Source organism: Xenopus tropicalis, chromosome 6, assembly GCF_000004195.4.
Source record: "Xenopus tropicalis strain Nigerian chromosome 6, UCB_Xtro_10.0, whole genome shotgun sequence".
NCBI classification, from domain to species: Eukaryota; Metazoa; Chordata; class Amphibia; order Anura; family Pipidae; genus Xenopus; species Xenopus tropicalis.
In genome coordinates, this window is record NC_030682.2 from 91,911,738 (window position 1) to 91,930,410 (window position 18,673).

Genomic DNA, 18,673 nt, shown 5'->3' on the forward strand with positions numbered 1-18,673 from the left:
GTTATTATAGGTAATATATTTGTTTGTGCATTGCAAATATTTAACACTTGTTTGAAGATGGCATTCATTTTAACAGAAAAATAGCGACTTTTTCATTAAGAAGTTTTATTACATTCAGTTTGCACTTGCACAAACTAAACTAAAAAAAAATTGCAAACTTACTGTGGCAAGAAATGCCCACTAACAGTATTTTTTGTTGTGCACACTCATAATTTGTTGCAAAGTGAAATTTTAGTCCCAAATGCAACTGTTTTACATTCCTCCAATACTGGATTATAGACCCAATCACTAAGGTGTACAGCCATCTTAACTGGTATTAAATCTTTTTTGTAAACTACGGGAAAGATATACCACACAATGCAGATGTTGCAGGTAATACTGCATGCTACAGATTAAGTTGGATAGATGTTTGCTTCTAATTGAAATGCACTGTTGGTTGGAGTGAAAAAAATTTGACTGTAATCAATCTAATCAGATTTTACATAATAGCATGGAGGATCAGATTTTGTGATATCCCATGCACTCTTAGGGGCACATTTACTAACCCACGAACGGGCCGAATGCGTCCGATTACGTTTTTTTCGTAATGATCGGTAATTTTGCGATTTTTTTCGTATTTTTTGCGATTTTTTCGGCGTCTTTACGATTTTTGCGTAAAAACGCGAGTTTTTCGTAGCCATTACGAAAGTTGCGCAAAGTCGCGATTTTTCCGTAGCGTTAAAACTTGCGCGAAACGTCGCGCCTTTTAAGTTTTAACGCTACGAAAAAGGTGCGACTTTGCGCGCAAGTGTTAACGCTACGAAAAAATCGCGACTTTGCGCATCTTTCGTAATGGCTACGAAAAAAAGACGCCGAAAAAATCGCAAAAAATACAAAAAAATCGCAAAATTACCGAAAAAGTCGCAAAATGTTCATTTCCAATCGGAATTTTTCCAATTCGGATTCGAAATCGTGTCTTAGTAAATCAGCCCCTTAGGCAGCTAAGTCCAGTCTAATAAATATATTTTGTAAGACAGTTAAACAGGCTGTTCACCTTTATTAGCTTTTTTTAAAAAAAAAAATGTGCTCAATTTTTCCCAAATCATTTTTATTTGAGCAATTGTTGTACAGTGGATGCAAAGTTTCATGTGATAAAATATTGAATTTGACATCATTAACCTGGTAATGTAGCAAAGTGAGCCAGTGGCATAACTTTGATGACATTCTTTGCCATGATTTTTGTTTTTATTTTGCATTTCTTTAGTTTGGAATTTTGGCAGCTGATTGCTGGGGTGCAACCTGTCATCTCCCACAGACTCCATTATAAGCAAATAATTATAATATTTAAAAATGATCCCTTTTTCTCTGTAATAATAAAACAGTACCTTGTACTTGATCCCAACTAAGATATAATTAATTTTTACTGGAGGCAAAGCAATCCTGTTGGGTTTATACAAAAGGTAAATGATTGTTAGCAGACTTAGTTATGGAGATCCAAATTACAGAAAGATCCCTTATCCAGGAAACCCCATGTCCAGCATTCTGGATAACAGGTCCCATACCTGTGTTCAAAGGCCGAGCATAGATGAACCACCTACTGATCAATTATGTTGCTTCAATAACAAATATTTAAATCATTTTTGTTTTAACCACAGTAGAGGGATGGAGGTGAATGGCAAGAGTCCTATCAGGGACCCAAACTGCTTTGAAGGGGGTTGGGTGGATTGGGGTATAATGTGCATGGACAGGCTGGTATATGGGGTTCCATAATTTCTGAAGGCAGCTCTGTCTGGAACCAACCATTTTAATATATGCAACTGTTCATAAATGCTTTATATCAAACTTACAAATACCTATGTTACCAAGGGTATTTTATGTGACCAGTGTATTTAAAAAACACGGGCAGACCGTTTTTTTTATATAACAAATATTCCTGGCTGATTTAGCAATGCAAAGCCAATTAATTAAACTACTTATCCAGATGCCACTTTCGGCATTTCTATCTATAAATTATATGCTAGACAAGTATGGTAAATGCTTGGATACAGGATGTGTTGATAGGCCAGCTGTGTGAGTGGTTCCTCTTACTCTAATGCTGTGATGGCCAACTGGTGGCACACTCACAATTTTTAAAAAAATATCCAAAGTTGCTGTAATATACAACATATTAGGCAGAGGTACAATCTGTATAGATAGGCCTGTATATTTTATTATTAGATTAGACCTAAGAAATTGCTGTAACTAATATTTCATGGCCTCATATTCTGATGTTTTTGTTGGTAAAACATTTACATTTAAATTCCTTTACAGAATAGAATAGAGAGTAATAGCTACGAGGGCTGTTCCACAAAAAAGCAAGGACACAATTAACTGTCCATCACTGCAACAGCCCTTACTATTGCTTTCTTCCTCTGAAAGCAGAACCACTGATGATGAATCATGGGTGCTTTTAAGCTCATCATTAATGCGTGTGTTAGCTTCTACAGTCCATCTTAAAACATTAACTTTCATCTCCATGTCAGTGATCATATTATCCACTTTCAGAATTTCCTCCTCTATTTCTTTGTACTCCCGACTCGCTTTGTTCGCTGGTGAATCGCTGTAATTGATGTTCTGGACATTCAGTGCCCTTGAGGCTATAGCGGAAGTGTCTCCTGCAAATAGAAAATATGCACGAGATAAGGAAATATAGGGTAAGCATATCTCTGCTACTAATCAGAATGTCTAAATGCAAGATCCCAAAATATAAAGTAAGCTTGCAGACCTAGTGACTACATTTACTGTATCTGTGTGTTTACACAGTGCAGGCAAGAGGTGCCATAATAAAGGGAGGTGACATTATCCTTTTGGACAAAATACACATCATACAGTTAAATTAATATCAGCCCCTAAACGCCCTGTAGCTGTAGCCAGCTTTAGCCTGTGTTTCAAGCGGGTGACAGATCAAGGAAGCACTGTACTTTACAGACTTTGTACTCTGCTTTTCAAATAGTGGAGGGGTGCCCACTGCAGTATTTTGTGGAGGCCACTGTTTACCCCAATACCAGCCCTGCAGTTCTACTTCCAAAAAAACCTCTTAGGCCAAGGTCAGATGAAGTGAATCATACATCATGTGCCCCCTGCTGTAGTTCTATTGACAGGCACAGTGTCGGCCTATGTGGAACTACACGGAGTGGATGTTGGAGCAAAGTGTGCTTTTTCACCACCTATCAGTGAAGCTAAAGAGGGGGGTGCATGAGAGCAGGTCTGCTTTCCTCTGCCTGAGTAAAGAATACAGGTCGCGAGAAGTGTACGATCAACTCCATGTGCCTCTGGCCTTGCAGTATGAGGCAGATATATCAAATATCAGAAATTAGATTTCAACAGTTAAAAAAACAAAGCAAATCATCTGATTGGCTGCTATGAGCAACATCACTCCACTTTTTACACAGCATGATAAATATGCCCCTAAGGTACCAGCAGGCCCAGGGCAAAGATTTCATTGGTGGGCCCCTACTGCCCACTGTCCTGCCTATGCCCTTTCTGCCGGACACATTGGCCAGCAGTTTTGCTCCACTACGGCTTTCCTCTGGCCCCCAGTTTGCATGCTGTAGTGGATTTTTTTGCCCCAGTACAACAAACTGTGATTTAAAAAATCTTTAAGCATGTGAAATTCAATGTAAGGCAGCCATTGAAAAGACTTATGCAGTGCTCTATAGCGGGAAAGTTGCCGTGATTTTTTTTAAAAAATGTTGTGCTAATTGCCCCATGTGTCTTTGCCCTAAAATTGTAACTGCCTTATCATTTTTAATTGTTACTGAGGGTAATAGTAAATTAAACGACACACAAAAACATGAACATTTTGCCAGCCTCCAGGGCATTCAAGTTATTCTAATCTTTTCCCTTAACAAGCTAAACAACTGGCAATTGTTGGGCACATGGCAACTATCAGATTACATCACTTTTTAGCCAAGTACTACCCCATTACAAAATTATATACAATATCATTTGAAACTAAATTGTAAATGCTAGCCTCCCGCCCAAAGAATTGGGCCTTTCTTAATTTGTATTTATTGTTATCAGTAACATCTATTAATCCAAAGCACTCTGTGAACAATAAATGTCATTATACCTATGCGATCAGCCCTTTAATTCTGTACACAAAAAAGAACCTAATACTCTTTAAGACCATATTATTCCCTGACTAAATTTACATTAAGCTGCACCTCACCTGTAGAGCCAGTCTGGATGGCAGGCTTATTTGTTGCTGAATGAGGTACAGCCAATCCCAACTCATACACCTTGCACATGTCGTTGTGAAAAAGCTCAAGGCAGCTGGAGAACTCAACCCACAAGCGTTCTAGCTCCTCGCGCTCTTTTTTTGAGAGCTTTTTGTCTCGAAGGGCTGTAGTCAATTTGTTCCTGTTACATACTGCCAATTCTTGGGCCCTTTCTCGAGTTCTCCTCAACTCATCGCGGAGGTGAATGCTATCTGATGAGCCTCCAATGGTTAGGGCCAAGTGCCTATAACAAGCTACCACCTTCCAAAACAGATAAGCAAAAAGACAAGAAACACAGTTTTATGTATGGATGAATTCATGAAATACTAAAAAGAAAATGTGGCAAAATGTTAGTTAGAATATTTATGGTTCTCATGTAAGCAAAAGTTGTACAAGAAATGGTATCAGATGGTAACTGATGGTAGAAGATAACAATGCAAAGTCTGTAGTGTACAGTATATTGTTTTATGCATTTCAGGCTTTCAAAATAAGGTAAATATTTTAGCAATGTAAACTTATAAGTTAGGTATTTTTGATTATTTCAGAACAAATAGATCAAGACATGGAATTAAGGGCTAGCTTTCTGTATGACACGATTTCCCAGACAGTCTAATATCAAAAGATATGCAACAGAGTGCATGTGCATTTGTGGGCATTTTGGTGTATCAGATGCAGTTGCAGTAGGGGCAAGGCAGTTGCGTCAAAAGAATTCTACGTTTGTGTCCACAATGAACCTGAAATTCTGGTAAAAAACACTGCATTGTGGGAAATAAACATGGTGATTGAAATTGCACTTTCCTCACTATCCTTGCATATGTAAATTAGTCTTATTATGTTAACAGTTTCTAAACAGCCTAATGTCTTTGAAACAGAAAAAAGTAATTAATGTAAATTGCAGGTGTTTAGATGAGTATCCAGTTCAATTTTACATTTATTTTAAAGGTTTACATATGCCTTAAAGGGGCCTTTGAGTTAACTTTCAGTATGATGTAGAGAATAATATTCTAAGACAATTTGCAATTGGTCTTCATTTTTATTGTTTATAGTTTTTTAATTATTTCATTTTTTGTTCAGCAGCTCTCCAGTTTGAAGTTTCAGCAGCTATTTCGTTACTGAAGTCCGAATTATCTTAGCAACCAGGGAGTAATTTGAATGAGAGACTGATATATGGATAGGAGAGGACCTGAATAGAAAAATAAGTAATAAAACGTAACAACAAAATTGTAGCCTCACAGAGCAATAGGTTTTTGGCTGTCAGGGTCAGTGATCCCATTTTGAAAGCTGGATCATAAGATGAAGGCAAATAATTAAAAAACGATCAAAAATAAGTAATGAAGACCAGCTGAAAAGTTGCTCAAAATTGGCTATTCTATAACAAACTAAAAGTTAACTTAAAGGTGAACCACCCCTTTAAAGGAGAAGGAAAGGCTACATCACTGGGGAGGTGACAAAATGTTAGGCACCCCCCCAGTGATTTTAATCGCTTACCTTTTACCCTGGGCTGGTGCTTCTGTTAGAAGAAAACCACACCAGCCCGGGGTACCTGTGAGTGAGTGTCTCTTCTTCAATCTTCTTCGTCTTCGCGCCGCATGTGCAGTAGAGAGGAAAACCAAACTTTAACAAAAAAGCTATTTCACTCTGCTGTGCTGGCCTCGGGATTCAGAAGAAATAAGGAAGACGAAACACTAGGTCGCAGCTATCCCAGGCTGGTCCGGTTTTCTCCTAACAGGAGCACCAGCCCAGGTAATATCGTCCCTGGGGGTGCATCCATTTTTGGTGACCTTTAGCTCAATGAGCACTTATTACCAACCAGAAAAAAAGCAACTTTGAGTAACAACCTCCTGACACACTGAAATTTTTTTTTATAAAGCTTTCTGAAGAATTAATGAATTTTGGGGACTTTTATCAATAGGGGAGTGGAAAACGTTTCTATATAGGTTTAGCTGACAAGCCTTTGAGCTACTTGTGGCATTTACCTGGACAGTTGCATTTATTTATCAACATGCAGCTATGTCTAAAGCTGGCCTTATTGTTACATGAATAGTGGCCCCCAATGGGCTGCACCACATTGGACCATGTTGACATGTTCATGTGGTCCTTGCCCTTGTAGGGCCTCAGTATGATCTAATCATATCAACCAAATTGGGTCCAGCATGTACCATTGGCATGGTGGCCAAATGATCTGATTTTTATGTGTATAGCTGCCATATATAGTTGCTTCCTTATACTGTATGTTGTCACAAAAATACTTGATGAAGTATTACTTAGAAGAGTAAACCAATTTATTTTACAGTAATACTTGTGAATTGTGAACGGTTGGTTAACATTTATACTTCAGGAAATTTAAGAATCATATTTTTAGTAGCCTAAAAACACCACTCATAGGCATGAATGGAATTTGCCTGGAAAATGTTTGTGTCGGTACTAGTCAGTTGATAGTGGCCTGTAAAGCACACTATCACCTGACATGAGTGCTTATCAGATGGTTTCCATTCAAGTCCATGTAGACTGTTTAAGGCACATGTGCTATATTTTAGGCTTCTAAAAGCATGCACTTGAATCACCCAAAGTAGCCACATTTGCCATTACCCATGGACTAGGCAAAAGTTCCTTTATATGAAAGTCCCTGGAGCCACAATAGGCCTTATATGTACTGTATTATGGACTTAACATGCAGTTACCTCAAGTAAGTCCCATTGCTGTCACTTTGAATTAACATCAGATATCTACATAGTAAGCTTTACTCTAGGAATATTTAGCCCTGACGTTGGTCACTATTATAAATAGTTATAATCCCCTAGCAGTCCACGCAAACAAAATTTATTGCTCTTCTTGCCAGCTATAGTAGCATAGAACTACAATATTTTATTTTATGTCGTATTTGTTATAAATTAAACCTGTTATACAGTTCACAGCATGTGCTCTGAATGTTTACTATTCACCTTGTTTTTAACTTGTGCCCTGTACTGATATCACTGCTAAGTGGCTATTACAGACTTAGGTCTCTTTGGAATATTCTGCTTATCTGCTTTCCATACACAAAGGGATTTGAAAGTCTAAAATCTTTCTGAACCTTTACAAAGCAGACTCAGCCTTCACAAGCTAGGGATTAAACATATCAAGCACTCCATATAAATTATTATTATGTTCAATTTATGGATAACCTAAAAACACGCAAATGCTAAAGGATTATTGATGCAAGAATATACAAGGCAAAACAAAAATCTGGAACAGGTAAACTGTTTAATTCCATTTACTTGCTATATATTATTTTATTCAGTGATTTTTTTTTATTCATAGTCATTGCAGTTTGTAAAATATACAGGTGATCATTGTATGGTGTATGTTGGATATTACTATGTTCATACAAGATGCTCTGCGATTTAGTCACCATCTCAAAGGCTTACACCTAATCAAATAATCCTTTGTTATCTATTTTTGTCCTTGTGTAATCACTATGTTATCTCTCTCCTGGGAATAACCTTTCAGCTGTATCCTTGGAATAACCATGAATTGGTGTTGCATTACAGTTAGATATTATTATATTTAGACTTTATACAATTATTAATACCATTATATCATATTTTATATTATACTAATATTAATATAACATACTGAAACAATGCATTTTTTTGCTAATTATTGTGCTTTAAAAAATGTTGCCAAAAAAGTCTGTAATACTATCGAATCTGTTATGCAGAACACTATTATCCAGAAAGATCTAAAATATAACAATGCCACTTTCCACTGTGTCCTATTTAAGCAAAAACTTCGTCTTTTTCACTTTTTGCTCTTTTACTAATAAGTGCTATAAACATGATTAATGCTAGCAGAAATTTATGTTGATGACAAATATTTTAGTTGTTTTTTTTCATGTTCCACATTACGGAAAGGCCCCTTCTTAACAAACCATAGGTTCCAAGCATGATACTAGGTACTTAAAAATATTTGTGTCGGTACTAGTCAGACTTAAAATTAGTCTGACAAAAACACAGAAACTGACTACACTTTCTACAGTAATATTGACTATCATCAACAATTACCTTGTGGAGGGATTCTACTGCAGTTATGCATTCTTCTTTCACTTTCTGAAAGTTCACACTTCCTTCATCAGCCACTTTTACATTCTGGAGAGGCATTGTGATTTTGTTTTTCGGAGAAGTTGCCAAAGTTAAATCCACAGAAGTCTTGAAGGGTGCATGTTGATTTTTACTCTTCGGGATCTGTCTTCTTATAGTTTATCTCCAGAACTAAGATGCTGTTCAGTTTTTAATAACTGCTTCTACCCCAACCCATATTTTATCTTACAGTGAAAACTCAATCTCGATAATGATCTTTATCATTACACCAAATAAATGCTGAAATGTTGGAAAAGAGGAAGCTTCCTTGAATTCAACGGAGCAGCAAATGATAGAGAATGTAGAAAGGTAATCCCAGGGATTACAAAAGGAGGTCCTAAACTACAGTGAAATGGCTGGGGCTACCTAATCTCATTAGCTCAGACTCCTGTTAAAGCCCTCTGATGCTTCACATTGTCTCACATAAGATTATCTTTTCCTTAACTCCTCAACTACCAAAGAGACCTTTATTCTAACCAAAAGGTCAAGGAGATTCCCTTAAAGGATTATAGTGACCAAATGTCAGTGATATTTCAAGTGACTTAAAACTCAATTCATGCTTTCTACCTCCACATTGTATAATGCAGAAAATCCCAATTATATATATATATATATATATATATATATATAATTACATAAATAGGTTGCTTTGCTTAAGAATAGTATATATATATATATTGGACAACTGCTGGACCTGACCTGTAAAGGGAGGGGGGGTTTGCCTGTGGCAATGCAAATACCCACTAACTTATGCTTTGCTTCCTCATGTACTCTTGCCTACACATATAAGTTATGAAATCAGTGCAAACAAATTATGCACAGAACAGAAAGTTGAGTATGTAATATTATATATAATGCAGTACAGACTTGGACCTACCCATCACTCTGAGCATAATGGGGGTCTGGTTACACATAATAACTCATACACAGGTAGCCTAATTTGCACATGGTAGAGAGCAGAAGAGGGGCCCACATATTTAGCCCAGCCAACACGTAATGAATACATTGCTGCTGAACACAGGCAGGTCTGTATTTATCAAATAAGTCAGGGTGCAAAGTGTAAATAAGATGCTGGTTTGTGCCATATATTTTTGCAGAAAGGACCTGGATTTGTTCCATCCTTCTTTTGGGATTCATAGCTTTAGCCATTTGCATACGACAAATTAAACTTCTAAAAAGCCATTACAGGGGCTCCAAACCATACTGTGACTTTAAATGTTCAAGGATAGCTCCTAGAATCGTATACACAAGACATGGGGCTTGGCTTTGAAAAGTACTTGCACCTTCATTCAATCTTAGCTATATTAAGTGCATCTCATGTCTCTCCAGCAATGAATGTGACAAAATTTACTGGCTAAAACTTGATATCAGCATTTCTGCCAGGGTCTGACTGTGGTTCTGGGATACCATGGAATATCCTGTTGCGCCCAAGTTTCATTGGACCCTACTACCTTTCCCTAACATTCTTTATATCAGAGCTGTCCCCACAATAATTCACTAGTATGCATTGTTCATCATCACCCACTCGGCTTGCTCAGCTAATCAACATGAGAGACCACTCACAGTTAGCCATCCACTTCAGCTGTTTAATTCCTTGGGCCACTAATTTGTTTTTCAGCACAAAAGTGTATGTTACACAGCTGTAATGTGGATATCTACTGGGACATTTATAGATTAGAGTGTTTTTTAAGTAAACACTTAAAGAGCAGATTAATCAAAATGTGAAAGTAGAGCTCACTATAGAAAAATTAATTCATTCGTATAGAAGCAAAGTTATAAAATGGTGCTTCTAAAAATCCCATATAATTTAACAGAAATTGTAAAGCAATATATATATATATATATATATATAAAAGTCCACACAACAGCACCACACTCCAAAAGTTGCTACAATGTAGCTGCCCCTGAGCACGGAATACCATATAGATACCAAATCAAACACAACCAGCACCAAGGGTCTTGTGGTTCAAACAAAAATTAGTGTATTATAATTGCATGTACAACCTTTTCTTTTTTTCAGTGACTACTTTGGTTTTTTCATATACAGGGCCTGGTTCAGCCTTGCACTCTTGTCTTTGACCAGAAGATGGCAATAAATATTCATTGTTATCTGACTGATTTTGCTAGTGTGTTATCTGCCATTGACTCCTACATAATCCCAACAAGGTTTTATTGCACATTTTTACATTTGGAATTGTTGTGGTTTTGTCACATAATAAATTGTTACCAAACCCTTTTACAAGAAAATAGGGTTTTTTCTGTCTAAAAACCTGAACCGGAAAAATCAAGCATTAGTAAATTCTCCCCTTATAGTTCACCATTTGATAAATACTCTCCTAAAAAACTCCTAGGAATGAATAGAACGTGGGTGAGTTTTTATGTATTAAGCTCTAAACTCACGTTTTGATAAATCTGCCCCTAAGGGAGAAGACTCACGGAGAAGCTACTTATCATGGTGTGTTTTAGCAGACGCAATTCTCGGTATTGTCTATGGCAGGGTATTTTCTGGCATTTAGTAGCCGTGACATGTAGCTGCTACTAAGTAGCTCTGTGTGTGTCTTCACCCTACGTGTCTCTTATCCAGAAATCCTTTACCTAGAATGCTTTCACTTTGACTCCATTGTACAAAAATATTTTTTAAATTGGTTTTATTTTTCTGTAATGATGGAACCTTGTGCTTTATGGTAACTTAGCTGTAACAGACATATTGGTGTTTTTTTAATGTTTAAATGTTTTTTTAATTAGATTTAAGGTATGGTGATTAGAATTATTGAAAAATAGCTTTCTCTGGAAAGTATTTCAGATAATATATCTCATGCCTGTAATTTACTACAAGTATAGGAAGTATTTTCCCCAACCTCTTCTCATTTTTCAGCAGGATTTGGATTTGTCTGAATGGCCGAACCAAATGTGAATCCTTAAAATCAAGTGACTTTTTGTCACATAAACACATAAGTTGTTCTCTTTAGACCATCCTTGTCCTAATTTGCATATGCAAATTATGGTTCACATTCGGTTTGGTATTCGGCCAAATCCGAAAATAGTGGATTCGGTGCATCCCTAATTTAAACACATATTTTTGACTGAGATTAATTTTTCATCTGTAAGACAATACTTTGAAGTTGATGTTAAAGGACAACTACACCCCACCCCCAGGTATAAAAGGCCCTTTAACTGGCCAAGATCTGCCCCCCCTCTCTCCTAACATAGTCTATAACTTTAAAAACTGACCCTATAGAAAAACCCAACCTGAAAGGGCAGCACAGCAGTGTACCTGGTTGCCAGATTCCATTCAATAGAAAATGCTTTGGGTCTCATCGCCAACACGGGACCCTCTTTGAGCATGTGAAGTTGAAGCTGATTTCCGGCTAGCCCCAACTGCACATACTCAAGCAGGGTTCTTATCGGTGGTGAGACCCAAAGCAATTTCTATTGAATGGAAGATGGCACCCAGGTACGCTGCTGTGCTGCTCTTTTAGGTTTGGTTTTTCTATAGGGCCGTTTTTTAAAGTTATAGACTATGCGAGAAGGGGCAAGGGGGGGGGTGTTAAAGGACAATTAAGGGGGCTTTTATACCTGGGGGGGTGTAGTTCTCCTTTAAAGGTATAGGTCACTTTTAAATGAATTTTTAACATGCATTTGATCAATATTTATTTTTTGTGGTTGTTTTAGATTTCTATGCAGCTGCTCTCCATTTTAGAATTTCAGCTGATGTCTGTTTGCTAGAGCCAATTTAACCTTGTAACCAGCCAATGGTTTGAATAAAAGATTGTAGGATGAATAGGAAAGGGTCTTAATAGGAAGCTTAGTAATAACAAAAAACAATATCAATAATATCAGAACCAAAAAATTTTGGATAATCAAAATCTATTTAAAAAGTTGTACCCTTGCTCTGCCTTGTGCATTTGCCTCCAACCCTTATTCCTACCTGCCTGTGCCATTTATTTGCCAGCATTATTTTTTCTTTCCACGGTACTAATCTCAGTCCATGCCAATCTCTCTACAACCCAAGGTATCTTTGTTATACTATTTTTTTTCTCCCGGCTGTCACCCTTTGACTTTTTGCCACCACTTTTGCTTTCATGGAAGCTCATGATGTTATGTGCCAGGATTGCTGGCTTACAGGATGTCTCAGTGGCTACCCAGTATGTATGATGTTTACTCCCCCTCCAATTAAGAAACAAATGATTGTTTGAAATGATTATTTTTGGAAAATAAGGATGAAGCTTTCCAATAAACCCCACTATTCCAGCTGTCACTTTGCTCCCACGGCAACGGACCTGACTTGCATTACCAACAGGGCACACTACTTCACCGAGTTTAAGAAAAACAAAATCTGCTGCTGTGTGAGTGAAGTAACAGCCAGAATGACAGCATACCTTTAGAAAAAGGGCATGCAGGGTCAGGGGAGACTGGGATCAGCTTGTGAAGGGTGATGGGACACTGGATCTTTTGCCATGCAGGCCGAAGGGAACTTAGCTGATTTGTGTGTGACACATGGGACAAGCTCTAGAAACTGGAACTGTTCCATAGGGCAGCTATATACTTTATATACTAAACTTACGGTGCATGTCCCAAGGTTCAGCAAGCGTATACACACACCCCCAAGGTGCCCCTGCGTCAGGCCCCATGCCCATCCTAGGGACCTCTGCTGGCCACCTAACTCCCACCCCTGAGCGCACATACAAAATGTATAGCTATGAGCGCTCAGGGGAGTGCTATTAACGGCCCCAGGGAGTGTCCAGCAGGGGCTGGGGCTCACTGTGTCTTTTCCTGGTGCCCCGCCGGCCCAATCCAACCCTGAGTCTATAACATTAACAATCCATGCGTTCAAAGTTGTCTGCCATCTTTAATCCTTTGATTATCTTTTGATTCGGTCATCTTGTGAGTCTCAGTAACACTGTACATGCTCAGTCTGCTCTGGGCTGCTACTTTATGAGTCAAAACAGTACCAGAAAAATGAGGCTGCATCTGTCACAAATGCTGATGCTACAGGACTAATTGTCTGCGTCAAGTCTGATGCAGATAGCACTGGTTTCTATGGTACCATGTAATGTGAATCTGAATTAATTACTAATCAACCTTGTATTGTGAATTATATATTGTATTTAAATTTTTGTTGTGAGTCAGCCTCTAAGCTCAGGTAACTGGCCGCAGCCCAAAGCATGTACTGGGAAGCAGCAGAAAGAAGATGGGAAGATACCAAAGACATTTTTAAAACCACATATACATTTATCTCTTCTGGAATACCTATTCATTTAGCATGTCATAATATGGTACATGACTATAAGGGGGCGGGGTTAAAAAGTAGCCAAGGGGGATATAAATAATTCATTAATTAATTTAGATATTTATTTAGTTTATGTGGTCAGTAAATATCTTTGTAACAGTATGGGCTTGTACTGATGAGCATTTGGTTTTGTGCTCCTCTGCAGTGGCATTCTTCTGCATTCAATAAAAACCCTTGTTTTTAGCACTGCAGTACCAATGACTTTTTTAGTTGCCTCTACCTATAACTGTTTTTCTCAAATTAAAATTCTGAACAATTCTAAACAAGTTTTCTACCTGTATATACATTAGTTAAATATTTTCAGTGGTTTTACTTATTTAAAAGTGTAATTGCCATTAAAAGCATTATCTATCTGTTTTTTTCTGCACTGCTGGATTTGACACATAATACATAATATCAGGACTCATCTCAGGATCGGACTGGGGGGTGAAGGGCCCACCGGGGCTCCTGTCCCAGGGGCCCTGCAGGTGCCCCCAGCCAGGTGCGTCCCCTAACCCCCCTCGCAGGGCCCCCCACCCGACGTCCTCCTCCGAGCGCGTACATTTGACGCGTTGGAGGAGGAGCGGTCGGGAGGGGAAGCACCGGCAAGGGTCGGGTCTGAGTCCCTGGGTCAGGACCCTGAGTCATCTGATCAACAGACCTGGAGAAGAAATTACATCTGAAATAAGGATTAATTTTATATCTTAGTTGGGATCAAGTACATGGTCCTGTTTTATTATTACAGAGAAAAGGAAAATCATTTTAAAATTTTTTTAATTATTTGTTAAAATCTTGTCCTGTAATTCAGAGCTTCTATCTAACAGGTTTCCGCATAATGGATTTCATACCTGTACTGCCTTCAATAGCAATTACATGAAAATCTTTTTTATTGATATACAGGTATGGGACCTGTTATCCAGAATGCTTGGGACCAGGGTTTTTCCGGATGAGGGGAAATTACGGGAAGGCCATCTCCATAGATTCCATTATAAGAAAATAATATAAAAACGATATACTTTATTCTCTGTAATAATAAAATCGTACAGGTATAGGCCCCGTAATCCAGAATGCTCGGAACCAAGGGCATTCCGGATAAGGGATTTATTTTTTTTATTTATTTCATGTTTACATTTCATTTTTTTTAGAAATCCAAATTACAGAAAGATCCCTTATACAGAAAACCCCCCAGGTCCTAAACATTCTGGATGATAGTGTCTGTCACCTCCCCCTTAATTAGCTGCTCTAGAGAAACATGAGAGGATAGGTAATGTAACTTTATGCACAGTGACAGGTGGATCCATCACTGTAAACCAAATAGGATTGTTTTGCCTCCAGTAAGGATTAATTATTTCTTAGTTGGTATCAAGTACAAGACACACAGAGAAAAAGAAAATCATTTTTAAAAATGTGAATAATTTGATTACAATAGAGTTGTGGGAGATGTTTTGTAATGCTCGTAATTTGGAACTTCTTGGATAATGGGTTTCTGTAACAGATTCCATACCATCAAAACTGGACCCGCACCCACTCACCCAACCTGAAATCTACCCGACCTGGCATCTCCCCTCTATTTATAGACCCATGCCCATCCCGCTGGGGGCAATCGCCTATAAAGCCAGAAGCCGGCAGTGTAAGGTCGTGGGCAGAAGAGCTTAATCCAAACTGACCACTATTATATCTGGTGTACCATTTGAAAACAACTGAACTTTAAACAAGTGTCTGCAGGACAAACCACCCCTTTAAACCTTCCTATCTTTTTCACACTAGTAAATCAGCCAAAATCATTTTCAAGCAGAAGTGTAGTAGTGTAATAAATGTTAATGAGCCATTTAGATACAGGGTGATTGATCCTGCTTTGTCTTGTGGGGCATGGGCTCTAATCCTGAATCTAGAATTCCTTCCATGAAGCAAATCGATGTTGCTCTTGTTTGACAGAAAGTTAACAGAAATATACTTATACAGTATTTACTGAACAATAGTATTAGTGCAGGAAGTATAGGTTCATTAGAAATCCAAACACACCTGAATATGCAACAGATCAATCAATCTGAGTGCATTCTCCTGGTATAAAAGTTCCTTTAACTGATACATGATTTCCCTCTTTTAAAAGTTGCAAAAGTTTGAAAATGTACCTGCCACTGGTTTGATATTTCCCATTTCATATTGTGCTTGAAGTAATGTACGGGAGCAGCTTCATGTGCATTTTACAGAGCTTCTATAACTGCGCTTTGGTAGGCACTTTCCCCCCCATTTATTTTTTAGCGTTGACATATTCATTGCCATATAGAGATTATACAGGCACATCAATCAATGCCTCAGTGGAGCCTATGTATCTGAGAGTTTAAACAGTATTACTTAGTATTCATGGTTATAGTCAACAGTTAATTCTGTACTACATTTGCACTTCAGGTAAGGTCTCCATTTATTTAACCAGGCAGTGCAAGTGTAGTTGTTATAGCTCCTTGATGCATTCTTGTTATAAATTACATGTAATTGTTATTGCTATGGCAATAGAACCTTTGCTTTCATCCTGTGAAAAGCCCACATATAGGCATATAATAGATGGGTACCTGTTCTCTAAGGTTACTTTTTGATTGTAATTGCCATGTTCTCTAGGTCAAATGAAACCAGACATTTTTCATAATGGATAGTTAGAGAGATATCTATTCATATTAAGCCAATAAACCCTTTAAACCTATTATCTCTCCACTGCTTTGTATTAGTTTAATTGCACTAATTTTAATTAGATTAGCTGGTTGTTTATTTGAAAAGAAAAAAGTTTTTACAGAATTACAAATTTAGTGCTCACTTTCAGAAGTACTGCTATGTTTTATGCCATTTTTTTCTCACTGTGACTAACTGGCTTACAAACTCTAATTAAACTATTTTAAATGTATGCTTTAACTACAATTAACATCTTGATTTTTTTATAATCCCAGCTCTTATATTACTGTTACTATTAATGACTTGCTGGTTTGTATGAGCAAGAGGACACATAGTGGTCCTTGGAACGTAGAAGATCAACCAGTTTGTGAGTAAATCAGAGGGAGAGGGAGGGTGAGTAAGGTAAGGCAGGAAGGGATTGGCAGTGATAAGTCCAATGTACATAGCTAAGCAAATTGTCTGGCCTTTGGCAACTAGTTTTACAGTTCTCTGATACAATTGCTCAACACCAAGCATAGCTTCAGTAGGTTGAGAGAGCCTGGAAATAATGGCTCCTGGTGTGTAGATTGATAAGAAACCAGATCATCACTTATTAAAATGAATTAATGCAGCAATGATTCAATTTATCCTTTCAACACATACTGTATATATGTATTCCTGGGGGGACCATGTGTTCAAGTAATAGAGTGTTCTGGTAAGTATAGTTAGGCACCAGCAGATAATTCATGTCAAATACATTGATATATTCTCTTTCTGCAACAGTTAAATTCTCTATTCACCTGTCAGCATTTCCCATAGACCTATTTGACAATGACAGGCAGACCACCTCAGTGGTCTGTTTGTCACCACGACCATGGGATAGGGCATTTTAACTGCTGCCTCTTTTGTGCCTGAGCACAGTGAAGGTAAATTCGCTTATTTAAACCAGACACACAGAACATGCTTAAAATAAATACACACACAAGCTAAGCAGAGACATGTGAATTTTGAATAAAATATATTTAATAAAATTATGTAATTAATGTCTTGAAAAATATTGACAAAATAGAACCCCTTTAAACAAAAAAACCTTTGTATAATGTCTTATTTTGGTTCATCTTTTGTATATTTTCTACATGTTTTTTGCTTTACTGCTTGGAGAATTTAGAGAATTCTCTAAAGGCCAATTAAAGTTTATAGTTTGAGCAATTGCACATTATATTTGACTTGGTCTTTAGTGTCAACATCTGCCATAATGTTCATGAAACATTAGTATTCATACTAATGTATACTATAGTGGGACTATAGGAGTGTGATCAATTCATTCTCCGCATTTAAGATATTTAACATTCTGTCCTATATGCCATATATGACAAAGTAGAAGGGAGAACCTTTTAATTGTGTAATTCATTATTTTATCCAGTCAATAAACAAATTGATTAGTTAATTATTTGACTTTTTCACAGGGACAAGATGCATTGCGTCTAACTAGACTAGGGTCTCATCGTGGCAAAAAATGAAAGTATGGCATTTTCCTTTCTGTGATTTTTTTTAATGTTTTGTTATGACACAGAAGGAGTAAGCACTCTGAAAGTACCGCTGTTATGTATTCCCAAAGCATAAACTTTCTCTGCACTGATCAATCCCATGACATTAATTATAGATTTTTTGTTTCTATTTTGTCTCACCACAACATTATGTATATGAGATGGCCACATTTGCTAAAGGATTGTGATGCAGCTGACCTTGCAAAATGCCACAATTAAACTGGCCCATTGATAATGACATTTATTGAAAATATTTTGCCTCACAGCCAAATAACATTATTTTAGATTTCATCTCTAGTGGTTTCAAGGTTAATATGCTCTGTTATGCAATGACAGTATGGAAGCTGTTTTAACAAAATGATAGACATATGGATAACATAACACAACCTTCACAGTTTTCATGTTATATTAGAATTTTAAATCAATACTGAGTTTTTTCTTCAGCAAACTGTAACAGGCCGAAGCAGCATTCATATTCTGCTCTTTACATGCCAATTCCCTTGCCACCCTAAGGGTTTGTTGGCTTAATACACAACCTCAGAATAGGAACATAGTCTATAAGGAATGTATTGTATTTAAGGAAGGAAACATGGCAAGAAATTTGGAGCTTTATAACTGTCAATTAACCTTTTTGTGGTTGCAGAATCACAATAAAAACACCTATATGCATATTTTCCAATATACTGCAGATTGATAAACTAGTGATGTGCAGATCAGAAAAAACTCAAACTGCACCCAACCGTACCCATATGTTGCCATTGTAGTACCTGCACTCAACACATACCCTGTGTCTTCCCACTCCATAAAATACTTCTGTCTGCACCTCTGGTTCCAAGACAGGGAATCGCCAGGAGCAGA

At 37.5% G+C, this 18,673-nt stretch overlaps 1 protein-coding gene across 1 annotated transcript; it reads right to left on the reverse strand.

The window, feature by feature from the left end:
* Positions 1-1,069: 1,069 nt before the first annotated feature.
* LOC100489221 (regulator of G-protein signaling 9-binding protein B) lies at positions 1,070-8,839 on the reverse strand. The gene is made up of 3 exons (XM_002941371.3): positions 8,282-8,839; positions 4,190-4,499; positions 1,070-2,633 (listed from the first exon to the last, which is right to left on the reverse strand). Exons 1-3 carry the CDS (start codon positions 8,375-8,377, stop codon positions 2,284-2,286), a joined length of 756 nt encoding a protein of 251 aa, XP_002941417.2. The 5' UTR covers positions 8,378-8,839; the 3' UTR covers positions 1,070-2,283.
* Positions 8,840-18,673: the final 9,834 nt, after the last annotated feature.

Excerpts from the sequence above, each read along its gene's own strand:
- LOC100489221 (XM_002941371.3), bottom strand. The coding sequence starts at position 8,377 with ATGCCTCTCCAGAATGTAAAAGTGGCTGATGAAGGAAGTGTGAACTTT. Across the intron at positions 4,500-8,281 it reads CAGTAGAATCCCTCCACAAG|GTGGTAGCTTGTTATAGGCA; the intron begins GTAATTGTTGAT and ends CTGTTTTGGAAG. Across the intron at positions 2,634-4,189 it reads CATCCAGACTGGCTCTACAG|GAGACACTTCCGCTATAGCC; the intron begins GTGAGGTGCAGC and ends TTCTATTTGCAG.